The 26,678-nt window shown below is 43.3% G+C and overlaps 1 protein-coding gene across 1 annotated transcript in view; it reads right to left on the bottom strand.

The window, feature by feature from the left end:
- The window catches only part of atp8b2 (ATPase phospholipid transporting 8B2), a gene marked incomplete at its 5' end in the record, with an annotated part of 44,114 nt that extends 22,580 nt beyond the window's left edge, over window positions 1-21,534 (bottom strand). The window contains 6 exons of the mRNA XM_081388102.1: window positions 448-520; window positions 791-852; window positions 988-1,086; window positions 1,332-1,445; window positions 1,534-1,592; window positions 21,429-21,534. Of these exons, the coding sequence (XP_081244228.1) occupies window positions 448-520; window positions 791-852; window positions 988-1,086; window positions 1,332-1,445; window positions 1,534-1,592; window positions 21,429-21,534 (513 nt within the window). The remainder of the gene's footprint in view (window positions 1-447; window positions 521-790; window positions 853-987; window positions 1,087-1,331; window positions 1,446-1,533; window positions 1,593-21,428) is intronic.
- Window positions 21,535-26,678: the final 5,144 nt, after the last annotated feature.

Raw genomic sequence — 26,678 nt, 5'->3', positions numbered from 1 at the left:
AAAAAAACTAATAATAATAACAAATGTAAATAACAAAATGACTAAAACTAAAATTAAAACTTTGTACAAGTATAAAAGTAAAAGCCAATTCAAAATATCAATAAAAAATACAATAGTACTGTATATAAATAATACTAAAATAACACTGGCATACAGTGAGATCAGAACTGCAATTAGCGTATTAAAAAGATGTCCAAGCTGCTGTTTATCATCTGGAGACAGAGTTGCATAACCAGCAGCATAATCAGCGAATCAGACCTTGGCTACTGGATCAATATCACAGTGCAGTATTCAAGAGCAAATGCACCAGACATTGTCCGTGTGCGTACATGGCCCTGAACTACTTAAAGTAATGTCTGGGAAAGCTGAGCAAGTAAAGTGTCTTTTTATTTTAATAAACTATGCTTAATGAATTAATGTCATGAAGGACTATAGAGGAAAACTCACAGCCACAAACTGATTGTTTTCCAGTTTGATGATGTCACCCACTCTGACATTCAACCATTTCTCCTTCTGAAGACTGAGAAAGTGAAAAAAGTGCTTTGTCATTGTTGGAAAAATTATATATAATTGTTGTAATGTAACATTTTTATATACACATACATATACACTGTATTTTTGTGAATAAAATAAATATTACTTTACAAATTACAATATAAAATACAATCTTTTTAATGTTGTGAACATTAACTCCATTGTGCGCAACAGCTCAGACACATTTACATTTTCTTAGTAGCTTTTCTTGTAAACACAATGTAAAAGGAAGTGTGTATATTAATATAAGACTCACATGCCACCGATGAGGACCTGAGACTGACGGTTATTCACCTGTTTGTCACTCTTGTGACGAAACTGTAGGAGAAACACATGTGTGTAAAATGTGTGTGTCTAACTGTTTTTCGTGAGGTAGTTGTGGAGTTTAAGGTGATGTTATGAGTGTTACAATATTTCTGTGAGGGGGTGAGTTTGGAAGTTACAGAGACTCACATAGTCATCGGTGGCATCTTTGACTGCAGTGATGCTCAGCACCAGCACTAAAGGCACAATGGTGGTGAACCAGGACAATGAGGAAATCTGTGGAATCAACTGAGACAAAACATACACACAATTAATTTTAGGCATTTTTGACACACTTAGTAACGCACCATCTAACAAAAGTGATTAGTGAGAACATGCGTGTTAATGGGTGTCCATGTGCTGCTAATTGCAGGCTTAGGTCTAGGAGAAAATATTGTCATGATCAAAACCACGAATAGACCTTTGAAAATGACCTCACCGTTTTATCTGCACATAATCAGCATTAATAATAAACATTTACTTGGAATATATACCTGCAGTATGAGAAGAAACAGGAAGTAAGTATTAGCAACTTCCTGGAACTGCTCAAACAGGTTGACTGGTAGGAAGGTGATGATGTTGTACTTTGAGGTCATGATGCAGTTGTTCTGCGGACAGGAAAAGAGATGAAGGGGGTGGGATAGGCAGAAGATACAGGTTGAATGTGTGACTGTACAGGCTGAATGTGTGACTTACAGCATACTGGAACTTCTCATTGTACTCTCTATCATTGCCTCGGACTCTCCTTTCCTCCTCTGCGAAGAAAAAAAAACATGAGATGTAAAAACAAGCTGAAATATCCTAAATAAAAAGGCTGATGAAAGATACATTTAAAGTGGACATTATACAAGTGTCCTCAATCTTTTTCCATTTAATAATGTCTTGACATATTTGTTCAGTTTGAAAGTGATTTGCTTTAAAGCGCCATTCCACGTACTGTATTGCACGTTACACAAATCAATGTACCTGGAATGCTGAGTAGTTCATAAAAATGAAGTTTAAAGAACATTTCAGAAACCTCACACTAACCTTTTATAACATTATATCAACATTAATGAAACTGGTCATATTTACTTTCTTGCAATGTTACAAATCAACACTCCAAGAATGTTGATAAAAAAATAAAGTTTAATTAAGGAACATTATTCTAACCTTAAAATAATGTTCCACTCTCATTAAGAAAACTAAACATTATCATGTTTTTATGACATTTTAAATCACTGTTCCAACAACCAAAATATAATTTTTGGAATATGTTCGAAACAATGAATGTATTAGATTGTGTGTTCCATTGAAAACAATCAACACATGTAAAATGCACTTTATTTTGCAGGGAAAAAAGTCAGTTCTTCAGTGTGAAAAGAAGAGCATTGGTCAATACCACAGCCATAAAAGTCACACACTTAAAGACATCATCGAGTGGCAGTGGCATACAGTAACTTTCAGTTCCTCATGAGACAAATATGGTCAGAGGGTCGTGGCAATGCTAAACACCAACTTTCATCAAGTCTGACCGAGCTGTGGTTGCTAAGTCAAGTGCAAAACAACAAGAAGAAGGAACCAATGGCTTATTGTAGTGTGACCGATTAATTTCTGCATGATGAGGCTGAAAACGGGACCAAGTGTGACAGAATAGACTGTGGTTAGCATATAGTCATAAACCTGCTGTTTTCACTTCTGTTGAAAGCGAGACTCAGTTTCAGAAGCTCACATTTAGCTCTTTACACCTGTTTCCAGCCAGACTGACATGTATGATACAAAAACACACAGTGAGTAGTGTGTAGTAAAACAACACAACAGTTTGTTTCTGAGAAAAGCTCCTTTTTTTGGTTCTCTCCTATTTTTATAGAAATTGTAGAAAATGTCTTTGCCGAATTCACTTCGCTATGCATCCGTCACATCCTGTGCTCACAGCTGCACAGTATTTTTGTGCTAGGTAATGGCCACTCCATGTGACAGACTGTCTGTACGTGAGAAAGAGAGAGCGAGAGAAAGAGAGTGAGTGTGTGTTTCATCACATCATATTATCCATGGGTGACTTGCTGAATCTTAGTGGAGGAGACACGTCCCTTTGCTCTAGTGTGATGAAAAGATCATGGACCATCATGAATTTGCAAAAAGTCTAGTTTTTGCTGGCTAGAGCTTAAGATAGACCAAGGAAGTGTTGAGCATCATCATCTCCATCAAACCTCTCCTCTCAAGACAAAAGACACCGAAACTCACTCTTATCTCATCTCTTCTTCACCCTAAAAAAAAAACTTTTACTGTGATAGTTTGCAAGTAGCTTGCAGATAAAGATATATTGAAGCATTTGGTTGGTCTGATTTCACTCTGTGCTGCTGTAATATAGATGAGACTCTTCTTTGAAAAAAAAAAAAAAGAAGACTGACCTCATTTACTCCCTGCTTGATAGTGAGAGAAAGAGGTCTGCTAAATGGCCGAGAGCTGCATCTGCACCATTTACTGTATGTTTGCATCAAAAGGTCAAACCCATGAACCCATGCATGCATGCAAATATAGCCAGTCTGTGGCCCGTTTCTTCCTGCACTAAGCCCCTCACACCTGCTCTGGTCCTCTGCTCAAGACTCTCAATGTCTGTGGTTTCCTGTGTTAAAACAGCTCTGGCCGATTTACATGCACTGCCCACATAGCCAACACAAAGCAATATGCACACACACTAAAACAACCTTATGCTGCCACAAAAAAAAAAAAAAAAAAAAAACTCTACACCGTCAGCAAAAGCGGCACATGATCTTTGAATGGGGGCAGTACTCTTAAAAGTACTCCTTTGTATAAGTACCTATTTAACCTAACCCTAACCTAGGGTTCTAATATGTACCCTTAAAGGGATAGTTCACTCAAAAATTTAAATTCTGTCATTAATTACTCACCCTGCATATAAGACTTCGGTTAATCTTCGGAACACAAATGAAGATCTTTTTAATGAAAGCTGAGAGCTTTCTGTCCCTCCATTGTCAGCCTACACAACTATCACTTTTAAGCCACAGAAAGGTAGTAAAGACATCATTAAAGTAATCCATGTGACTCCAGTGGTTTAACCTCAATTCTATGAAGCGACGCAAGTGCTTTTTTTGCGCAAAAAAAACTATTTACCACTTGATTTAAAAAATATTAATCTCCAACGCGCGTTCACGAGAGCACGACGCATGCGTGCTGTGTTGATTCGAGAGCAGACCTTGTTTCGTGAACGTGCGTTGGAGATTAATATTTTATAAATAAAGTGGTAAATTATGTTTATTTGTGGAAACAAAGCACTTGCATCGCTTCATAAAATTGAGGTTAAACCACTGGAGACATTTTTGGGTGACCTAACCCTTTAAAGAGACTGAAAATTCTGTCATAATTTACTCATGCTCCATGTCGTTCCAAATCTGTATGACTTTCATTGTACTGTGAAGCACAAAAGAAGATACTGTATTTTGAAAAATGTTTTTTATTTGGTCCATACTCCATACAATAAAAGTCAAAGGGTTCTATTATTGCTTGGACACCAATGTTGTTCAAAATATTTTGTGTTCCACAGAGAAAAGCAAATCATACAGGTTTGATATGACATGACAGTGAGTAAATTATAAATGTTCAATTTTAATTTTGGGTGAACTATTTCACAGGAAAATACCATTCCTATGGTCATGGTTAAGGTCAATAATACACCATGTGTATAGATTAAAGGTCCATTCACATCAAGGATGATAACTATAATGATGGCGATAACTATAAAGCTTTAATAATCGTTGTAATTAGGGATGGCCATTTTTGTCCATTATTTTTTCATTTTGAGTAGCCTACTGAGGAGTCTACAAAAAACGAGTACTCGAGTGTGTCCATCATGGGGATAATGAAAATATTTTAATTGAAACACTGATTATGACAATTAATGTTGACAAATAAAATTATGATTAGAAAAATAACAATAATGCATCAAAGCGTGAATGCACACCGGTAAATTAAAGCGCTTTGCTAGAGGGTTAATAAACTCAACCAAAAGTATCATATATGAAATTATTCAGAAATATACAACATAATTGTAATATTACAACTTACTTATACACAAAAGGAAGCGAATGTGCATGTGAACTTGATCGTGCTTGTCTGAATCTAACTCCTGTTGTGGATGCGTTCTTCCCGTAATAACAATGCTGAAACATGGGAAACTAAAGCACAAAGAATTTACAACATTCTATTACAATAGGGTTCTCATTACAATGTTATTGTATATGGCATACTGTACCATATCATCTAACCAATCAGAACTGCAAAAAAAATGCAAAAATGCAAAAATGCAGCAATAACAATAATATATTTTTAAAGTCACGGCGATCATCATTTTCATGACCGATCGTCGCTGTCACGCCCAAGTATTAGAGTAGGCTACTCGAGTACTTGTGAGTTGTGCACCTCCCTAGAATAGGTCCAAGTCCACACTACAACTATAACGATAAAGACTCAGAAGAACGATATTGCTGATGTCACGTTTTAATTCCGAAGATGATAAAGAAAGTTCAAATAACAACAGCCTTTATAAAATTAAAACAAACTCAGGAAGATCCACAGGATAAAGCAAATGACACAGGGTGTAACACACGACAATACCCTAAAAATGAACCCAGAGCACAGCCAGGATGACAGCCCATGGCGGAGTCGGCGGAGGGAGTCTTGGCTGACGAACATTCGAGGTGAAGCCTGAATGCCTGAGGACTGAGGCAGAGTCGGTGTGACATAGGACCAAGGTGCAGCCAGGGGGAAGGCGGAGCCTGCTGAAGCTGTAGGGGTGGAGAGACGGAACACAGCATGGCTGATGGCTCGTAAGTCTGACTCTGTGGTGAAGGCAGGGTGACGAGATGACTAACCAAGGTGAAGCCAGATGGATGAGGGAGCCCAGTGGAGCCATAGGCCGATGGTCTCTGGTGGAGCCGAGGGTGGGTGGAGCCAAAGTGGAGCCAACAGGTCAACGGGCCGAGGTGGAGTGATGGGATCAGCGGCTGGACATGAGGATGGGGGATCCAATTGTTTGGGCGAAGCTGGCGACCGTAAGACCCAAGGTTTATCCACACAGCCAAGCGTCAGGGGAGAAGATGAGGGGCTTAAGGGAACCAGAAAAGATGGGTCTGAAGGACTGGCTGAATCTGGATGAGGAGGGAGGCTGGATGGGGTCAACAAAATCTCATTACAGGGCGATGAAACAAGCTTTATGCTGGGCAGGACCAGCAGCAATGAGAGCGCAGAATATTCAGGGCTGGGCAGGACCAGCAGTGATGAGAACAACACAGGAGATACAGGGCAGGGCTGGGTGGGGAGCACTACCTTTGTTTCCCAATCGATCAACTATGCTTCGGTGTCCAGCTCCATCAGTATTCCCACTGGTACGGATGTTGCTGGCTCAAACACCTGGTTAGAATCACTGTGGGGCTTAGATAGTTGGCACTGTCCTCATCTCAGGCTCTGGCTCATTCATCGCAGTAGGCAGAAGCTCCCCATGTGCGGTGGGCTCTGGTGTCTTATCCGTGTTTTGGGCTGATAGCTGGTTAGGCTCTGGGTTTGATGACGCGGGTGATGGCGTGGACTGGGGGGAAATACTTTCCAGACACCGTGGGATGGCCTCCCTCCATGCCCCTTTCATCATGTCTGGTAAGTTGAGAGGTCGATGGAAGTTTGCCCCAATCCAATATAGAGATTTTAAGGTCCCGTCATCAAAGGCAGTCCGTTGGGCGAGTATGCTGAACTGAACTGAATAGTCCAATAATGGAAGCCCTTCCTGGGCTAAAGCAGTAAATATTGCATTACATTCCATCTTCTTTTAGGTCAGGTATAGTGTCACATGATGATGAAGAAGGTTCAAATAACAACAGTCTTTATTAAAATAAAACTAACTTGTTAATGAATGTCCATGGAATTAATAACTGGTGGGAAAACTAGAACAAAGGAAGTAGGTGACTGAAGATAAACAAACTTAAAGTCAGTGAAAATTAAACTAAAAAATAACTGTGACTCACTTTGAATCACTTTCAGAATTTCTTTTCAGCTGATGAACGATAAAAACATTGGCAGCCAATCAGAATCCATCCTGCTTTATAGAGCTCGAGCATTTAAAGCAGCAGACAACATAACTGCAGTGCATGTTTATAATAAACAACGTTATCATGCGTGGTATCATACGTCATTATTGGTGTGGATACTAATATAGTTATAGTAACAAGCATCTTTACACTTACAGTATCATTCTCGGTGTTAACACGTGCATTCTCAGCCTTCGTAAGTTTGATCTGTTGCTTGTTGACATATTGTTTTCCATATGTTATGAGTTGGAGGTTTAGTCCTTATACTCCATGCTGTATTGGGTTAGTATTAGTCAGTAAACTCTCTTTGCTGTCATTGACCACGAGACAAGCTGTTTACTTTAACAAATAAACATATAAAATGGCTATTTCATGATCATTTTTCTAATAATATATAGCATTATGATCTCCCTCATAGATTAATTTAGAATGTGAGCTATGGCAGTATCATATACTAACATTAATAACTCTGAAGGGTGACTTAGTATTCATTCAATTCACAACATCCTGCCTTTATTTTATATTGAAAGAAGAAAATCTGTATCGGTCCTCTCAGCTGTCCATACATTATCTCCTTCCTTTCCCATTGCCCTATCCTTTCGCTTTCTCCCCTCTTCCTCAAGGTCACATCTTTTCCCTTGCTCGTGGCTATCTGTTGTACTCTCTGCCTCTCTGTTATCAGTCCTAATGGAAAACCACACTGCTGTTGCCAGAGTCTGAGAGTGCATTGCCTATTGGCTGCCGATGACATAATGGCTCTGGCCGTCGGAGGGTCTTGTTCCATCCGGACAGCACCTCAGCAAACTGGGCCATTAAGCACTTTTAACACAGCGCCCTTACTAATACAGCCAAGGACAAGCAAAAGACGCAGTGAAGCGCTGCTTGTGTGATGTTTCTCAAAAAACAGTCGTTGACAGAGGAGCAGTCATTGCTGTGATTCAGCACTACTGCCAAGGACATCCGTTACGCTAGCTCATAAATCTGTGCAAATTCAAACAGACCAGCAAGTTATGGATGTGCAATGTTGCAGTACATATGTCTTGTATACGCTAGTGGTGCATTGATGGACTATTCTGAAAGTCATGGAAAGCTTCATTGACACTGTGATTGACATAATGCTTATTTTTACCAGCATCTATTATAAGTTTATTTAAAAAAAGAAGCAAACATTAAATACATGTTCAATTCACCTCTTCTATGATAAGCATATTTTAATGCAGTTTTAATTTCTGAAAATACTTAATGAAAATTAAGGTTTTTTTTTGGCATAATCGTTTATTCTTATTATTTTCACAAAACTGCTACCAGTAAAAAGTTTGGAATAATTCGATATTTTTCTTTCTAAATATCTTCTAAAACTATTTTTTTTTACATTTCTTATGCTCACCAAGGCTGCATTTATTTGATGGAAAATACAGTAAAACAGTAATATTGTGGAATATTATAAAAAATTAAAGTCCCCATGAAATCAAAATTCACTTGGAAATACGTCATAACACTGGAGAAAAGTCGTTTGCAACTTCCGGTTCACAGGGACTTTAAAAGCAAAGTAATTGTAAATTATTACAATTGCTTCCTATTTCTATATACCATTAATCAATGCCTGGTGATATAAAAGAACACAATAAATTCCTATCAATGGGAATCTTTCGGTCAAGTCTCAAAAACAGCACACATTTAATCAACAAGCCAAAGTAGCACTAAAGCACAATTGTAGTGCCTGTTGTCTCCACTATTTCAAAGCATTTGTCTTATTTAACGCCTAAAAGAGACAAGCCACAGGCTCAAATTAACCTCATAGTGGGTGAGCTAATTGCTACTGTACTCCAAGCTCTTTGCACACACAGCAGAGGAATGATACATGAATCCTTAACAGAGGCAAAATACCCACTAATGCATTCATGTACAGTAAATGGTTGCACTTGCTTAAAGAGTTTGTATTCTCTTTATTTACTACACATTATTTACTCTTCCTTAAAGTATGAGGTCCTTCTGCTCTGTATGGTTAGGGAAAGTTTACTATGCTGCACACTAATGCCAAAACATATGCTGAGCCATCATGAGGCATTTGTTCATCTGATAAAACAAGCACATGACCTTCACATGAACCTTCTCTTCATCTCAGTGTCTATGCATCACTTGCTTGATTTTGCCCTCTCTCCTCTTGCAGTCTGCTCCCATTTCCCAACTCCTTCTTTGCCATGTGCCTTCATATGCCCAGCTGGCTGACTCATCTACCCATCCCGAAAAACACCCTCCATCATGCACCAACCTATTCCTTCACCTCAGCTGCACTGACCAAATCTGTCCAACCACACCACCAATATGACCAACAGCGAGTATGTTAGCAGACTCAGAGTAAAGGAATTACAGGGGTTCACATAAGGGCAGGCTTAAAGGGGTAGTTTACCCAAAAATGCTAGGGATGTCCCGATACCACTTTTTGCAGAACGAGTCCGATACCGATACTTAGATTTTTGGTACTCGCCGATACCGATACCGTAACCGATACCTGAATTTTCACTGCATTTTTAATTTTTAAATGTATTAGTAGATAAACCAAAAGAATATAAATCATATTAGTTGGCTTAATTTGTTCATCAAATATATATTTCTTTCAGTTATTTTCATGCTTAGTTAAGCCTGCTAAAATGCATTGTATGAGTTTCTGTTACTGTCACTGTTCATTCTATTGCTCAATCATATTTTATCTTTCATTTAATAGCCACAGCAATATTTAGAGCTGCTTCAGCAGGGCTCAGTGCTGAGGATCGGGTCAGCGGTTCAAATGTTTGTCAAAACCAGTGAAATATCAATTATTTAATCCAATTTTGATAGGCCTATTACAAAAACTACCAGCATAATTAATGTGAATTTAAAACAAGCAGTCAGTAACAAAATAAGAACAAACAATCGAATTACAAAAAGGACAAATAAATACAATAGAACAAAGAAAGACAAATGAAATAAACAGTGTTTTTAGAGTTTTTCGGGTAGATCTAACTTGTACAGAAATTTCAAAAAAGTAATCAAATGTGAAAAAAGCATTCATTGCTGTATAAATTATATATAGATGGATATTTTTGTAAAGTTGAAAAGGGTAGCCTATTTAGTCAAGAGCAGTGAGCAGGGTTCGAATTACAAAGTGGCTTTCGGGGGAGCCCTATTTTCCGATCCTCCCTGACTGACTTTAACGCTTTTGGTGCATGTTCGGGCATTTAAATCAATAGGTTTACAGTAAACAGTACAGAACGTACTTGGTTACTTACGTAACCTTGGTTACTTTAGACTAGAGATAAGGGAACGAGTACTGCGTTGCCTTGCCGTGCTATTTCTCTCACGTCAGGTGTTTTCGCTTCAGTCGATTAGATCTGTCATATGGCGAGTTTTCTCTGTATTTATACTCTTCTATTTGGCGCGCAGAGTCTGGCAGGGTGCCAAGCGCTCCTATTGGATCGCGCGCTTCTGCTTTCTCGCCATTGGTTTGTGCAGTTGCCTCAGCACAGCCTATCAGCGCGCTCGCGCGAGCTCTGATGCTCTCGCTTGTGCTGCTGCAATGCGTTTTAAAATAAAGGCTTCAATATTCTCAAGAAAAGGAGTTCTCTTACGAGAGTTCTCTCGTACTGCGTTCGTAGAACGCTGCGGGAAAAGTCTCTTTTCACGAAATACTGAAGCAAAATTATCCTTAATTTTCATATTTGTAAAACGCATTGCAGCAGTGCACAGCCATGGCGAGACGGCTCGCTCACTCATTGGCTGTTCTGCGGCAACTGCATGAGCCTATCGAGCGAGGGCTGATGCAATATCAGACCAATGAGAGCGCTTCGCGCGCTCCTCGTCACATCCCGCCGAAACGGGTGTGGCCATCCCCTATAAAAGGAGCTCGAGTAGGCTGATTCAACTGATTTTCATCTCTTCAGCGAAGCTCACGCATCGCTGGATCACGGAGAAGCAAGCGTCGTCGAGGCAAGCTTTTCAGCGGGACGAGCCCTTGAAGCCGCTGGCCTTCGCCGCCTCTACTGCCGTACCTGCTGCGCTTTCCGGCGCTTCATATCCTTTACCTGCTCTGTTCTGTGTGTGTGTGTGCAGTGTTCCCCGAACACTCACCCCTAAAAGAGCCGCGTCTTTATCAAGATGCCATCCTGTGGCTCGTGCCGAGCCCCGCTCACCGAGGGAGACCGCCACGTTATTTGCGTCTCCTGCCTGGGCGAAGATCACGCAGCGCTCGCGCTCGCTGACGGCGGCTGCCCTCACTGCGAGCTTTTGCCGATGGTGACTCTGCGGACTCGCCTGGCACATTTCTCCGAGCCTGCGCCCCCCGCCGCGGTGCCGCGCCGCAAGAAGCGCCGCTCGCAGCGGGCCCCGGAACCCACCTCTTCCCGACAAAGCTCGCCGGCTCGCCCGCCAGCTTCGCCGGCTTCCCCCGGAGCACTTCCCGATGCTCAGCGCCCGCAGTCTGCCGCCGCTTCATCTGAGGAAGTTGTTTCTGAAGCCGAGTCGGTCGATAAGGATTCCTGCTCTCTGCTAGCTTCAGGCAGTGAGGACTGGGCGAGCTCTGCGGATCTCACGCCTCCTGCCCGAAAGCCGTCGGCTAGAGCTAGCATCGAGAGGGAGCTCATGCGAGTACTCGCGTTGGCCGCGGCGAGCCTCGGCCTCGAGTGGTCTGCACCGGAACTCCCCTCGCGCACCCGGCTTGATGGTAGCTTCCTCCCTGGTGAGCGTTCTTCTCCTGTGTCTAAGCCCGCTCCGTTTCTTCCTGAGCTTCATGAAGAAGTGGCGAAGGCCTGGAACGCTCCCTTTTCTGCACGAACACGTTCGTCTGTATCCCCAGCATTTTCCTCCCTGGATAATGCTCAGGATCGAGGCTACCTCACTCTGCCGCCGGTGGAACAGGCGATAGCAGCCCACCTTTGCCCGCCCTCTGCTGGACGGCGGACTAAGCCAGTGCTGCCGTCGAAAGCCTGCCGCATGACGTCGTCGCTGCTCGCGCGGATCTTCTCCGCCGCTGGGCAGGCGGCATCGGCCCTGCACACCATGGCCACGCTTCAGGTGTTCCAAGGCGATCTCCTCCGCAAACTGGACGAGATAGGACCTGAAGCTATCTGCATCACGGACCTGAGAAGCGCGTCGGATCTTTCCCTCCGCGCTACCAAGGCTGCAGCACAAGCCATGGGACGCTGTATGGCTTCCGCTACCGTAGCCGAGAGGCATTTGTGGCTGACGCTCACGGAGATGGCTGATGCAGAGCGCAACGCGTTCCTCGACGCCCCGCTATCCTCCGCTGGCCTCTTTGGATCTTCTCTCTCCGAGTTCGTGGAGAGATTTTCCGAAGCCCAGAAAGCGTCACAGGCATTCAAGCACTTCCTGCCGAAGCGCTCCAGTTCCGCAGCGGGCCGTGAGAAACAGGCCCCTCGGAGCTCACAGCCTCAGCCTCCGGCCGCCCCCTCTCAGCGACAGCAGCGCAGCTCACGCCCTCGCTCTCGCTCTACCAGCCGCCGCCCCACTCACCGCGGGCCGCGACCAAGGGTTGTGTTGAAGCCGGAAGCCCCAAAGAAGTCCTAGCACGCCTAGGAAAGCGCAGGTGTGTAAGCCCCGTTGCGACCGGGCCCTCACCAAAGCGCACCGCTGTCTCAGTCCCAGGAATTGCGACTGCTTCAGCGTTCTCAGCAGAGCACAAGCCCGCACAGCTGCCCGCTTGCCTGCACACAAAAGCCGTTTTTACGGCTACCCAGATAAATCCCGAAAAGAGTGTATTTTCTGGTGTCCCGGCCAAGGCCGATGGTGCTATAAATGTAGTGTTGATGCCCACTTCCCTGTGCCCATCCCTACACACAAGCACAGCCCTGCACACAGGGCCCGTACTCATAAGATCGACGCAGTTCGATCGCGCCACAAACATAGTCAAAGTGCCCACTTCCCAGTGCCCACAAACGCTATGTCTGGCAAGCCACAGGCTCCCTGTAAAAACGGGACCTGTGAGCACCCGCTCTGTTCAAGCAGACAGCGCGGCCAAAGCAGTAAACGTGCCCGGTCCCCGCCCACGTTCACTTGTAGGCTGCATGAGTCCCATGAGACCTTCTCAGACCTCCCTCGTTCAGATAAACACTGTAGCGGGGTCGAGGATGAGCGTGTTGCCCGCTGTATTATGCGCGCTCCCCGCCTCAAATGTCACAGGCGTAACGCCTATGCTAGCGCGCCCCGAAGCGCCGCCGTCGCACAGCGAACAGAGCGCGCTTCGCATCCAACCCCTAGCCGGCCATGCAGACGCATGGGCCGCGCTTCCAGGGGTTTCGGACTGGGTGCTAGACATTATAAAGAGAGGCTTCTCGCTACAGTTTTGTCGGCGCCCTCCACGCTTCACAGCGCGCGTCGAAACTACGGTGAATTCAGAAGTAGCACACCTGCTTCGCGCCGAAATATCAAAACTGTTGAGCAAAGGGGCGATACAACATGTATCCCAAGCTCAAAAAGAAGGGGGGCTATACAGCAGATACTTCCTAGTCCCCAAAAAGGACGGTGGTATCAGACCCATACTAGATCTAAGACGACTAAACAGAGCTTTAGTGAAACGCAGTTTCAAAATGCTCACAACCAGCAAAATCCTCGCGCACATTCGCCGAGAAGACTGGTTTATGTCGATAGATCTAAAGGACGCGTATTTCCAAATACAGATAGCGTCACGCCACAGGCGATTCTTGAGATTCGCCTTCGAGGGTCGGGCATACCAGTATACAGTCCTGCCATTCGGCTTGTCCCTGGCACCCCGTACATTTACGAAGTGCATGGACGCAGCGCTCGCCCCCCTCAGACTCAGGGGCATGCGAGTGCTGAACTATTTGGACGACTGGCTAATCATAGCTCAATCACGATCTCAGCTCGTGGAGCACAGAACCATGTTACTCGATCACCTCGAGAATCTTGGTATCACGATCAATTGGACGAAGAGCTCCTTGAACCCCAGCCAAACTATTTCGTTTCTGGGCATCGTTCTGGACTCTCGTTCTATGACGGCGCGGCTGTCGCAACAGCGCGCGCTGCGCATACAGCACGCAGCGAGGTCCTTCCGCTGCGGTGCGATTATCCCGCTCAAACGTTTTCAGAGGATGCTGGGCCTCATGGCCTCAGCATCATCAGTTCTCCAGCTGGGCCTGCTTCGCATGCGCCCTCTGCAGTTCTGGTTGAAAGCGCGAGTGCCACGCGGAGCGTGGGCACTCAGCCGATTGCGCCTCAAAGTCGATCAAGACTGCGCAGCAGCCCTGAGACCATGGGCGGCGGGCGATTGGTACCGTTCAGGTGTAAGCCTGGGGACTTCCTCGAGAGTGAAAGTGGTGTCTACGGACGCATCCACCTCGGGATGGGGAGCGCTGCTCGAGGGCAGGCCGTTCTTTGGCCTCTGGTCAGAACGAGAAAAGCTCCATCATATCAACTGCCTGGAAATGCTAGCAGTTCACAACGCGCTGACGCGCTTTTGTCCCCACATCAAGGACCAACACGTCGTAGTCCGCTCGGACAACACGGCCGTGGTGTCCTACATAAATCGCCAAGGCGGCCTCGGTTCCAGTTCCCTTTACAGGCTGGCCGAGCGCCTCCTAATATGGGCTCAGCGCAACCTGAGCTCGCTGAGAGCGGTGCATGTGCCCGGGACACTCAACCTGGGTCCAGACAGGCTGTCCAGGAACAATGTTCCCACGGGCGAATGGTCTCTACACCCACAAACAGTCCGGCTGTTGTGGCAGAGATTCGGCAGAGCGGAGGTGGACCTATTCGCGTCCCCAGAAAACGCTCATTGCCCCGTGTTCTTTTCAAAGAACGACAGCGCGCTGTCCCACAAGTGGCCGCACTGCCCGCTATACGCGTTTCCCCCAGTCTCCCTCCTACCTCAGGTGCTGGAGCGAGTCAGGGAAGTGAAATGCCCAGTACTGCTTATAGCACCGTTCTGGGACAACCAAGCCTGGTTTCCAGTCCTGATGCAGTTAGCAGACTCCGCTCCATGGCCAGTGCCATTGAGGAGAGATCTCCTCTCGCAAGCCAGGGGCTCGATTTGGCACCCACACCCAGAGCTGTGGTCCCTTCATGCGTGGACGTTCAACGGTTACCCGTTAGCCTCACGGATGGAGTGCTGAACACCATCACTCAGGCTAGAGCGCCTTCCACCAGGCGGCTTTATGCCTCGAAGTGGTCGGTTTTCTCCAGCTGGTGTACAGCTCGGGGCCTGTCACCCCTCGATTGTGAGGTGACGGAGGTTCTCTCCTTCCTACAAGAGCTGTTGGATAAGGGCAGATCCCCTTCCACGCTCAAAGTCTATGTGGCGGCTATCGCAGCGTGCTCGACAGCAACGCCAGGCCAGTCACTGGGTAGGAACGATTTAGTCATCCGCTTCCTCAGGGGAGCTAGGAGGCTGAATCCCCCCAGACCTCCCTCAGTCCCGGTGTGGGACCTTTCTACGGTCTTGGCAGCCATGAAAGGCCCCCCCTTTGAGCCTATCCAATCTGTTAGCCTCAAACATCTGTCTTTCAAAACGGTGTTTTTGATGGCCCTCGCTTCGGTGAAGCGCATAGGCGATCTGCACGCGCTCTCTGTGAGTCCAACGTGCTTGGAGTTTGGGCCCAATGACTCCAAAGTCATACTCAAACCTAAGCACGGCTACGTGCCGAAATCCCTCAACACTCCGTTTAGGGCTCAGGTTATTTCCCTGTCTGCCCTGCCGGGGTCAAACGAGGAAGGGGACTCGAGCTGTCTTTGCCCCGTTAGGGCGTTAAGAGCTTATGTGTCCCGCTCCGCTGCCTTCAGACAGACGGAGCAGCTCTTTGTCTCGTTCAGTGGACGTTCCAAGGGAACGGCTGTTTCGAAACAGAGCCTGTCCAGATGGGTGGTTGACGCCATAACAATGGCTTATACTACCAAGGGCCTTCAGTGCCCGTTGGGCATTAGAGCGCATTCCACGAGAGGCGTTGCCTCATCGTGGGCCTGGTCTAGCGGGATTTCCTTACAGGAAATATGTACGGCGGCGGGCTGGGCCTCGCCGTCTACATTCATAAGGTTCTACAACCTAGAAGTTCCCGCCTTGCAGGCCAGGTTGTTTTCGGTTTAGCCGTATCAGCTGTCTACCACGACACTGATTTCGCAGGCGCACAACGCCACCGAATACTTCACCGCACTTGCAAGCCAAGTGTTTTCGGCGTATTCGAGTCAGCTGTCTAAACACGGCACTGATATCGCAGACGCACAGCGCCGCCGAAGTTCTCTGGGCAGAATTGTGTAAGACCCATGTTTTCCCACATTAGCCAGGCTCCCTCCTGCCTATGTGATGTTATATCGCGTCTAGAACGCACCTATTTGGGCGAAAGTGTGTAAGTCCCACATTTCCCACATTAGCCAGGCTCTCCCTGCCTATGTGACGTTGTATCGCGCTTAAGGGCGCATCCATTGGGCGAAATTACGTAAGACCCACATCTCCCACATCAGCCAGGTTTTTCCCCTGCCTATGTGGCGCTGTTTCGCGCCTAAGGGCGCATATATCTGGGCAAAAATTTGCGTAAGACCCACATTTCCCACATTAGCCAGGCCTCCCCCTGCCTATGTGATGTTATATCGCGTCTTAGGACGCAGCTATCTGAGGGTGGTTGTCCCCCCCCCCCCTCCAGACTCTCCGAAGTCTACCGGGTGATTATGCACTGTATACCTGGACTAGCTTCCAGTGGTCGGTGTTTTCTCATCCCAGCACGCACGGCGTCTTACAAGTGGTTCCCGCAGCGTTCTACGAACGCAGTACGAGAGAACTCTCGTAAGAGAACGTACTCGGTTACTAACGTAACCTCGGTTCTCTCTAGAAGAGGGAACGAGTACTGCGTTCCCTGCCGTGCGCGCGGTTCGCTCTGGTTCGCTTCGGCGATGAAAACCAGTTGAATCAGCCTACTCGAGCTCCTTTTATAGGGGATGGCCACACCCGTTTCGGCGGGATGTGACGAGGAGCGCGCGAAGCGCTCTCATTGGTCTGATATTGCATCAGCCCTCGCTCGATAGGCTCATGCAGTTGCCGCAGAACAGCCAATGAGTGAGCGAGCCGTCTCGCCATGGCTGTGCACTGCTGCAATGCGTTTTACAAATATGAAAATTAAGGATAATTTTGCTTCAGTATTTCGTGAAAAGAGACTTTTCCCGCAGCGTTCTACGAACGCAGTACTCGTTCCCTCTTCTAGAGAGAACCGAGGTTACGTTAGTAACCGAGTACGTTTTCCCTTGTACAGAATGTACAAGAAATGTACAGAAAATCTAAATATATATGCGACACAAAAAATGGACAGTGTTTTAGAGCTCCCCCTAAATGTCTCAAAGTAGGCTTTCAGGGGAGCCCAGGTCCTTTTCAGGGGAGCCGAGCTCCCCTTAGCTCCCCCGTAATTCGAACCCTGGCAGTGAGTATTTCTTTGTCCTTTGTTTGATTAACATTAGACTGCTGCTGCCCCTTTAAGACCGAACGCACCGCACCGACCGCATTTGAACATGCTACGTTCATTTGAGATATAACCGACTTTGTTTACTATAGGATACTCGCCAAGACAGGCGTTATTACACAATTTTGTGTGAATTCGTCCGTACAAGCGCAATATGTGAAAGTCTATTTAATTCAGTATTCGCGCGCTGAGACGCTGCTTTGGATGTTTGCGTTCATGAAACTTGACCTGCACACGTCCTGTAATAATGTAGGGAACCACTCGGTATACTTAAATCAGGTAACAGTTCATGTTTTACTTTACTTACATTTAGTTTTCATCCAAATAACATGTGCTGAGTGAGTGAACAATCAGCAATCAATAGCATCCAACAGAAGTGCGCTCTCTCTCTCTCTCTCTCTCTCTCGTCAGTTAACGTTAATAATAAGCTGCCTGATGCCTCGTTTTATTTTCTTTGCCATTGACATCCGACTGAACAAACTTTCCACTGATGTCTGTTTAAAGGGATGTGCTCGACCAGCTCGCGCGTCTATGCCTCACAGTTCACCTCCACAAAGCACTCGCGGCGGCCAGTTTCGTTATGCAAAATGTATTTATGCGAATTTTTATGAGTACGAGTACGAGTATATGAGGACAGTATCGGCCCGATCCCCGATGCCAGTATCGGTATCGGGCCATCCCGAAAGAATGCCATTTCTGCTATCATTACTCACCCTCATGTCGTTCCAAACCCGTAAAACCGTCGTTCATCTTCAGAACGCAAAGATATTTTTCATGAAATCCAAGAGAGTAAAGACATCGTTAAAATATTCCATGTGACTACAGTGGTTCAACCTTAATGTTATGAAGCAATAAGAAAACTTTTTGTGCGCAAGAAACAAACAAAAATAACGACTTTATTCTACAATTTCTTTTCTTCTGTGTCAGTCTCTGACGTTGTTCACGTGTGATGCTGACGCAGGAGCCGGCCAATACTGAACCGGCGTTCTGACGTAGACCCGAAGCACTGCACTGTGTTTACAACGTGAACAACATCAGAGATTGACAGGGAATAGAAGAAATTGTTAAATAAAGGCGTTATTTTGGGTTTTTTTGTGCATGAAGTATTCTCGTCGCTTCATAACATTAAGGTTGAACCACTGTAGTCACATGGACTATTTTAAGCAATGTCTTTACTACCTTTCTGGGCCTTGAAAGTGGCAATAACGTTGCAGTATATGGCGGGTCAGAAAGAAAAATTTCATCAATAATATCTTTATTTGTGTTCTAAAGATGAATGAAGGTCTTACGGGTTTGGAACGACATGAGGGTGAATAATTAATGACAGAAGAACTAACCCTTTAACACCCACTGACTGCAACAAAGAACATTTCACTCCAGATAAAAACAAATGCATTCAGTATGGCAAAAACATGTTCCTTGAAGGCTATTTTAGATGTGTGTGCGTGCGCGTGTAAACATATGAAGCACTTGGACAACTGCACATATAACAAACCAGAGAAGTTTGCACTCAAACACACTGGAGAAGACGCAGGACGTGTAATCGAAATTTACAAATAAATAAGGAATTAATAAACTGAATTTCTAGTATATCATAAAAGCGTGAATTAAAGTGTGTGCTATGTACGTTTACAATGTCGGTAGCATATGTTAATGAACAATATACTCTTTCGCTGTGTTTCCTGCACCCAGATATCCCTGTTTGTCAGGTAAAGTCTGCTGGATGATGAAAACTGCATCATTTTGCGTCATCTGGTAGACTTTCCACACTTCCAGGGCTTTTGTATGAAATTGTGCATTTTTGTCAAAATAACAGAGGATGCCACAACCCTTATTCTCTGTTTTCTCTAATCAGTTGTTCACATTTCTAATGCATAGACAGCAAAGTTTTATTAAAAGCCAATCTTGCTAGTTGTGAATTCCCCCTTTAAGCCCTTTATTCTCCAGAATATTTCACGTTATAGTAAATATGCAATACATTCAGAGGTCACTTATACTGCCATACAAAATACAGCTACATCCATTTTGATGGCATAAATTATCTACAATCATGACAAAAAGACACTTATCTCCCTTAAACCTTTAAATTCTAACTCTAATGGGAAGTAATGATGATCATGGCAATGTTAAATGATCAGAGATGATAGTCGTGCAGGAGATGATCACTGCTGTGTCAGAATAGACTGATGGGAGACTTCACTGAACAAACCCATTAAGAAATCAACCTCTGAATAGGCCAGGAACAGGGTTACTGGAATTACTAAGACATTAATTAATCCACTACAAGACATTTCTTCATGCGGCTTTGGCTTGTCTACTGGATGTTTCTTGGCCTTAAAGGTCAACTTAAGGTTAGTTCCTTTAAATAACTGAAATATGAACACAATGTCTAATCACATTTGGATTATTTGAAAGTTGACAACAAGTACAAATAAGACAGCAAAGGTGGTTTTGTCAGCCTCTCCTTGATCTGAAAATGAAACTGCAGATCTTGTATACCTGTTGTCCGTATGAGTCATCCTGGGCATTTTCAAATGGTGCTATCTGTCTAGTAGTGACTGATAATCAGAACACATCAAGATGAACTTAAAATCCCCAAACAAACAGCAATGTTTGTTCAGTTGTGGTCTGCTTCACAGAATCTGAGAGGTCCAGCTCAACTCTAAACCACAACAGCTAAATACATTTACATTTCCAGTTACTTCATTTCACTAACAAAAGTTTACAAAAACATTTCTAACAATTACTACCTTTAGTGAAAAATATAAACTGCATGTGTTGCAACAACAAATCATGAGAGTGAAAATGTTGCTGGCTGTGTTAATCACATAAAATACATTTAAACGGGGCGAATATATATACAAAAATAATAAAAAAACAGACAGCATGTTGATAAGCAGTTTACACACTCATTTAACATACTGTGAAATAAACTGCTATGATGAGGCATGGGAAAAAAGCAGATGTGAAAGTTTCAAGTCAGTCAATGGCGTAGAATTTAGTAGAGACGCTAGGGACATTTCCCAATATTCAGCGATACTGAATTGTCCCTAGCAATCATTTTGATAAATATATATGAAATGGGTCATACCATTGACATTACTAGAGAAGTCAAAGTAAAAACATAAGAAATCTGCACTCTTTCAAGGATGTCCATGCATGAACAGAGTTAGGTAGGCTAAGTGTTTGAATAGCCTACGTGCACAGTTAAGTTTAACCTCTTTAACTTCAACTTAAATGTTGTTAAACTGAACGTTTGAAGCAAACTGTTAGTTCAAATATCCACAAAATTAAAAAACAACACAGTAAAGGTAAAGTTAAAACTCTGTTAAACTGCCTCCTTGTCATCTTTACCTTTAACTTGTAACATTACAGAACTGATTAAATGATGTCAAGACTAAACCTTAATGTCAATCCCTAAATAAAGTTTTTTTTTCTGCTTTTATGTCCCCACCAATATCCAAATCAAACCTACATCCTTGAAGTCAGTCAATTAAATATTGTGAGATAGCCTACTGTATATCATGTGACCAATCTTGAGACATTAATTTTCAATGTAGAAATTAGGTTATGCAATCATCTCAATAACACTCGATAACAAGCCCTTTATAAAGGCTGACTATTCACATTTAAAATGATTAGAGATGCAGTAAATATACTGAGATATTTGTGAGTGTTGACAGGGGAAAGCATGATGGATATGATCACAAGGTCATGGGACATACGCACACAAACATACACACACGTGCGCTGGATATGGATACTGGATATTGGCTTGATTTTGTGAAACAATCGTTAGGGTGAAATAATGAATGAATAAACACACTTATGGGAGAACACTATGTTTTTTTTTTTATTTACATGACAGGGAAGTGTTCAAGGAGGATGAAACATTGATAAAATAATAAAAAATACATTTTAAATTATTGATTTCAAGATTAAATTACCTCTATTTCACTATGAATATAATGTTATATATTTAGAACAATAATAAATAAAAAAAACAGCTAGACTTAATTCAGATCATCTGTGGTAAACAAATGACAACGCAAAGCAAAGGTACCTGCTCCGTTTCTTATTTTTGTCGTGTTGGTTAATCCCTCTTTCTTCCTTTTTAGAGGGAGAATGATTGGAAACCACTTCTCTGGGATGTCTTTCGGGATAGTCATGTTGTCCCACCGTTGTTTCATTTACATAGCTCTGCGCAGTGTGCGCACGCAGTGACAGGACTTCACACCAGCGGAGCGACGGAGAAACGCGCGCGCGGCAGCTGCAGACCGGCGCCGAATGACGAGTGGTGAGTGGAACACATCAAATTACAGACGCGGCGGGAAATTACAGCTCTCTCCCTCTCCCTTTTGATTTGCCGCAGAGTCGTCGTTGAGGTCATTCGATGTGAACCAGAATCGATTACACTTTCTCAAAACGAATAATAAACGACTGCTATTTTAGCCTACGTGCAGTTCAAATTGAGTAACTTTCTGTGTTTCAGATATGCTTGGCTTGTATGATTTTTTTTAATTAAATGTTATAGTCTAATTAATTAAAATGGCTTTAAATTCCTAAATAAGCAAACATTAATTGGCAAACAACTAAAAACCTCTAAAATATCGATTTTTAACTGGGCTGACGCTGACGACGACATAACATTCTCACCGGACTGTGTCAAAACACTGGCGCCACTAGAACTACGACGTTGTTTTTATATGACATAATCAGAAAGCCCTTCTATTGGCCAAGGATGTGGCCAATACGAACCGGCTGATGAGGTTGCCGAGGCAACTTACACTGCAGAGCTGAGAAAGATGTAAAACAAGAGGAGCTAGCGACCATATTACTGGCTCCTCTGGCAATGAAATATCCAAATAGTAATCAGATTCAGAGCCAAAATGGCTCCAGATAAACAGGCACTGGCATACCAGGGCAAAGAGGGGGTAAGAAGGGGTGGCACTGCGGAAGACATCTGGACCAGTCAGGTGTCTGTGCACGTGCTATGCCTGTATGTAGCTCAGAGTGTGTGGAGAGAGGGGGAGTCTCGTGCCAAGGAAGGAACCCTCCCAACTCACGTGTACGTATTTAACTTTTGATGTTGCTGCACCACAGTAAAAACAAGATCCAAGCTTTGGAACAAAATCACACCCATGCAGGGCTGTAGGCAGGGTTTTATAATCACAGAGGTCCCAAATTAGAGCTAGTTAGGGGGTACAAGGACTTGCACCCCTGAGAAAAATGTGATTTCTCTGATCTACATGAGAATTACATTTTAAAATGAGATCTACATTTTAAGACGTTTGAAGGCCAAAAAATTGCATAACAATAGCTTTAAAACCATGTCAGTGGGCAGTAGATTATTTGTCAATACCTGCTCTCTCCTCATCTCCATCACTCTTTCTTTTTCTCTCAGTCTCCTTATCCTGCCCTGTCTCTTCCCCTCCTAAAGCTGAGCTTTGACTGATAGTCTTTTCATTTTCATCTGTGTCAGTGAAGGCAGTAAACATAGGATCAGCTGATGATATTTGTTTTGTGAATCATTTTCTTAGATAAGTGAATTAACTGAAGGCTACCAAAGCTAGGTATATAAGTTTATAAAATGTATTCACAATATGTACACATTTATAATCTTATATGCCTAATATGATGAAATTGCTTTAATGTTTCTTGCCCCCTCACATTGACAGTTGCTATACATTACATGAACCATGTATATTACATAGGCCTATTTTCAATAAAAAAAATCAAAATTAGACAAAAGTTTATTAGTTTGCCTGATTATTTTTGTCGGTTGTTTAACATTTCTATCCTAAAACAGCTGTCAAATATTGAATGTTTTTTAGCTTAAAACCTATCTCTCACATTATGACTGTTACCTGAAGCATCGAGCTGTGCTGGAATTCGTACTCAGTAGCTTCTGGGAACATATAGCCCACCTACTTTGATTTGATTGGTCATCTCAAATACTTTGACATTGGTGAGCGGTGTTAATCCACTGAAACAGCTCAGATGAGAAGATGTTGGTGCTGTGCAATATCTTTGCAGCACTAAAGTAGTCTTCATTAGGCAATTATTTTACAATTTATTACATACAGCTCAGAAAAAATACAGAGGTCCAGACCTCGGTGACCTCATAGCAGGCTACAGCCATGCACCCATGGCTAACCATTCAAACAAAAAAACAAAATTATAAAAGTGTTTGTGCTAATATCCGAAATTGCCTCTTAAACTAGATTTCAGGCCCTAACTTAAAGGGGTCCTTGATTATTATTTCACTTTTTTAACTTTAATTCATGTAATGTTGCTGTTTGAGCATAAACAACATCTGCAAAGTTACGATGCTCAAAGTTTTAAAGGGAGATATTTTCTTTTACAGAAATCACTTAAGGACTACAACCAACGGCTGGTAGGGACTACAATGAGCTTTTTCAATGGTTGGTGACATCACAAACCTTAAAATTTACATAAACCATGCCCCCAGGAACATGCAACAATGGGGGTGAGGCCATGTTGGCAGGGTTCCCGCGGATCCTTAAAAAGTCTTAAATTAGATTTTTAAAGGTCCCGTTGCATGCGATTCCATGTTTCAAACTTTAGTTAGTGTGTAATGTTGCTGTTAGAGCATAAATAATATCTGTAAAATTATAAAGCTCAAAGTTCAATGCCAAGCGAGATATTTTATTTAACAGAAGTTGACTACAAAAAACGGCTCGATTGGACTACACCCCTCTACATCCTGCATTAGTGACATCACCAGAACCGTTTCTTGACTAACCTCCGCCCACAGGAATGCTCCCTCAACTCTACTGGCAACTTGCGCACTTCTTATAACTTAGCCTACTGTGTTTACTCAGCTCTTACGGTGATTTTCTGAAGTAAAACTGACGCTTCATCTTTTGTGTGATGTACAATAAACTTTATTAAACTCATCAGTACATGTTTGATCATCATTCAGACAGCAGACTTGTAGGCTATTAATAAATAATGGATACATAGCCTACAAGCAGATGACAAATACGTTATAATAACCGTAATTAAACTACTAAACCATACCTGTTTCATCTCTATACAGCACTCTGACTCTGTAGGCATTATTGTCCGACTCGAAATGAACGCCGTTACTGAGAGTTTCTGATATTATTATCATTCCGTGAGATGAATTTTTCCTGACAGACTGAGCACGAGCTCATGAAGCTCCGCCCCCTGTGTCGTCCAGCAGCACCTCATTTGCATTTAAAGGGGACACACTGAAACGGCTCGTTTTTCTGAGCCCCAAAAAATGTCAATTTAAACATGCTGTAAAAAATTATCTGTTGGGTATTTTGAGCTCAAACTTCACATACACACTCTGGGGACATCAGAGACTTATTTTACATCTTGTGAAAAGGGGCATAGAACGGGACCTTTAAAATCCAATAAACCAGCCATGGTACCAGTACAAAATCACAATCAATAAAATATCATCTAATTATCATCAACAAAACTTTGAAAATAGCGATATATATTTTTGTAAATATTGCGCATTCCTAATGTACGGTATTCATTTTGATTTCTTCAGGTCTTAATAAGCCTTAAATTTGACTTTAAAAAGTGTACAGCAAGCCAGCAACCCTGTGTTGGGCCGCTTTAGAGAAGAGGAAGAGTTGTTGTCGCTGTATTTTACTCACCGGAAAAGGTTTGTCCTAAGGCTGACAAACTTTTTTTAACACTGTTCCTGAACTTTATAACCTCAAGTACGTTTGTCTGTGCGCTGCACATTTTACGAGGAACAGTTTCCAAAAGAGAGTACAGTGCAGGCTATACGCACAAAGGCTTCTCCTGAAAGACGTAGTCGTTCCCATTTTGTCGGGACAATCTGTTGTTTATGGATCACAACTTGTATGTCGTATTATTTGTAGTTGTGTTTTCTATTAACAGTTCCAATTATAAGCTTTATGTAGTTGCTATGATAGCTATGATGTAAACGAAGGGCAAAACTTTGCCTCCGCTAGCTTGCTAACTAACATTACAGTATTGATGTAGTGTTTACTTTAGCTTTTGTAACTGTTGTAGACTGTTCAACACCCCTTAGGAAAATGATCCATGATTTTGTGAAATATGATTAAATGTTGGATATAAGAAAATCACAAAAAAAACATATCACTCTCTGAGACATCCTGTGAAATCTGTGCTTGAAATCCGTTCAGCACAATCCTCTTGTTCGTTAACACTGTCAGGGTCTGAATCGGGCTCGAAATGGTTTGAAATCGACGCCATCGTTAATATTTACATCTGAGTAAAGTTTGCGGTTATGGAGGGGCTTGACATTTCCTGAACACGCGCCATGCGCCGTCAATCACAACACACTGTGCCAGCTAAACAATCACAGCACATTTCGCATCTCGGAAGGAGGGGCTTCATCGAAAATGACATATTCAACCAGACTGAGGAGAGAGGAGCTGTAATAATGTAAAATATGTAAAAAATAATGCCTTTTTTGAACAATCAAGCATGAAAACATATACACCCCAAAAACAAAATCAAGACTTTGTAAAAGGGCATCATAGGACCCCTTTAAATTTGCTTACCACAGTTCTAAAAAGAACCATTATTTTTTTAGGGTAAAGAATGTAAGCAAATTGTCCAAAAGTGTACAAATGAGGTTGTACGAATTCATTCGAATTAGTCAACAATTCACCAAACCGTTAAATAGTTTGGCTTCAACGTGCCATGAGAGTGAAGACTGAGCTGATTTGAAGATTGAGCCCTTGAGTATGTGCGTATTTTAAAGGTGCTATCAGTGATTTCAGGCCCAAATTTTTTTTCTTCACGTGCAGCCGTGTACGAGCACAAAACCTCACAACACCCTCCCCCTGTCGGTGATTGGTTGGAACACTATTTGTTTTGGTTTTGAGTGTTTGGCTAAACCATTTGTTTTTGTGTGCAGATCTCAGAGCCTAGGCTGCCTACAGAGAAGCGTTTTTTTGACGGCATGCTTATGGGGCGGGCAGCTAGCGGATCGTTAGAAAAGATTAGATGAATGTGATAAAATATTTTTGGGCCTGAAATCACTGATACCACCTTTAAATTCAGAGCACAAAATGGTAATTAAATTTAAAAGTGTGTGTGTGTTTAGGGAGAGTAGCTAATTGTTTACCTGGGGGAGGTCTCTTTCTGAACATTTCCACACCTCTGAAATTCTGCCGCTCCGTCCCATGGGAAAATCTACACCGACATGCAAACACACACACACACACATACACACACACACACACACACACACACACACCGAGAGAGAGAGAGAACCACAATGTCAACAGGATTTCAAGGGTAAATCAGGGGA

This window comes from Scardinius erythrophthalmus (assembly GCF_964197995.2).
Source record: "Scardinius erythrophthalmus genome assembly, chromosome: 16".
NCBI classification, from domain to species: Eukaryota; Metazoa; Chordata; class Actinopteri; order Cypriniformes; family Leuciscidae; genus Scardinius; species Scardinius erythrophthalmus.
Note: the sequence above shows the minus strand (reverse complement) of the source record. Positions and strands in the feature narration are given on the sequence as shown.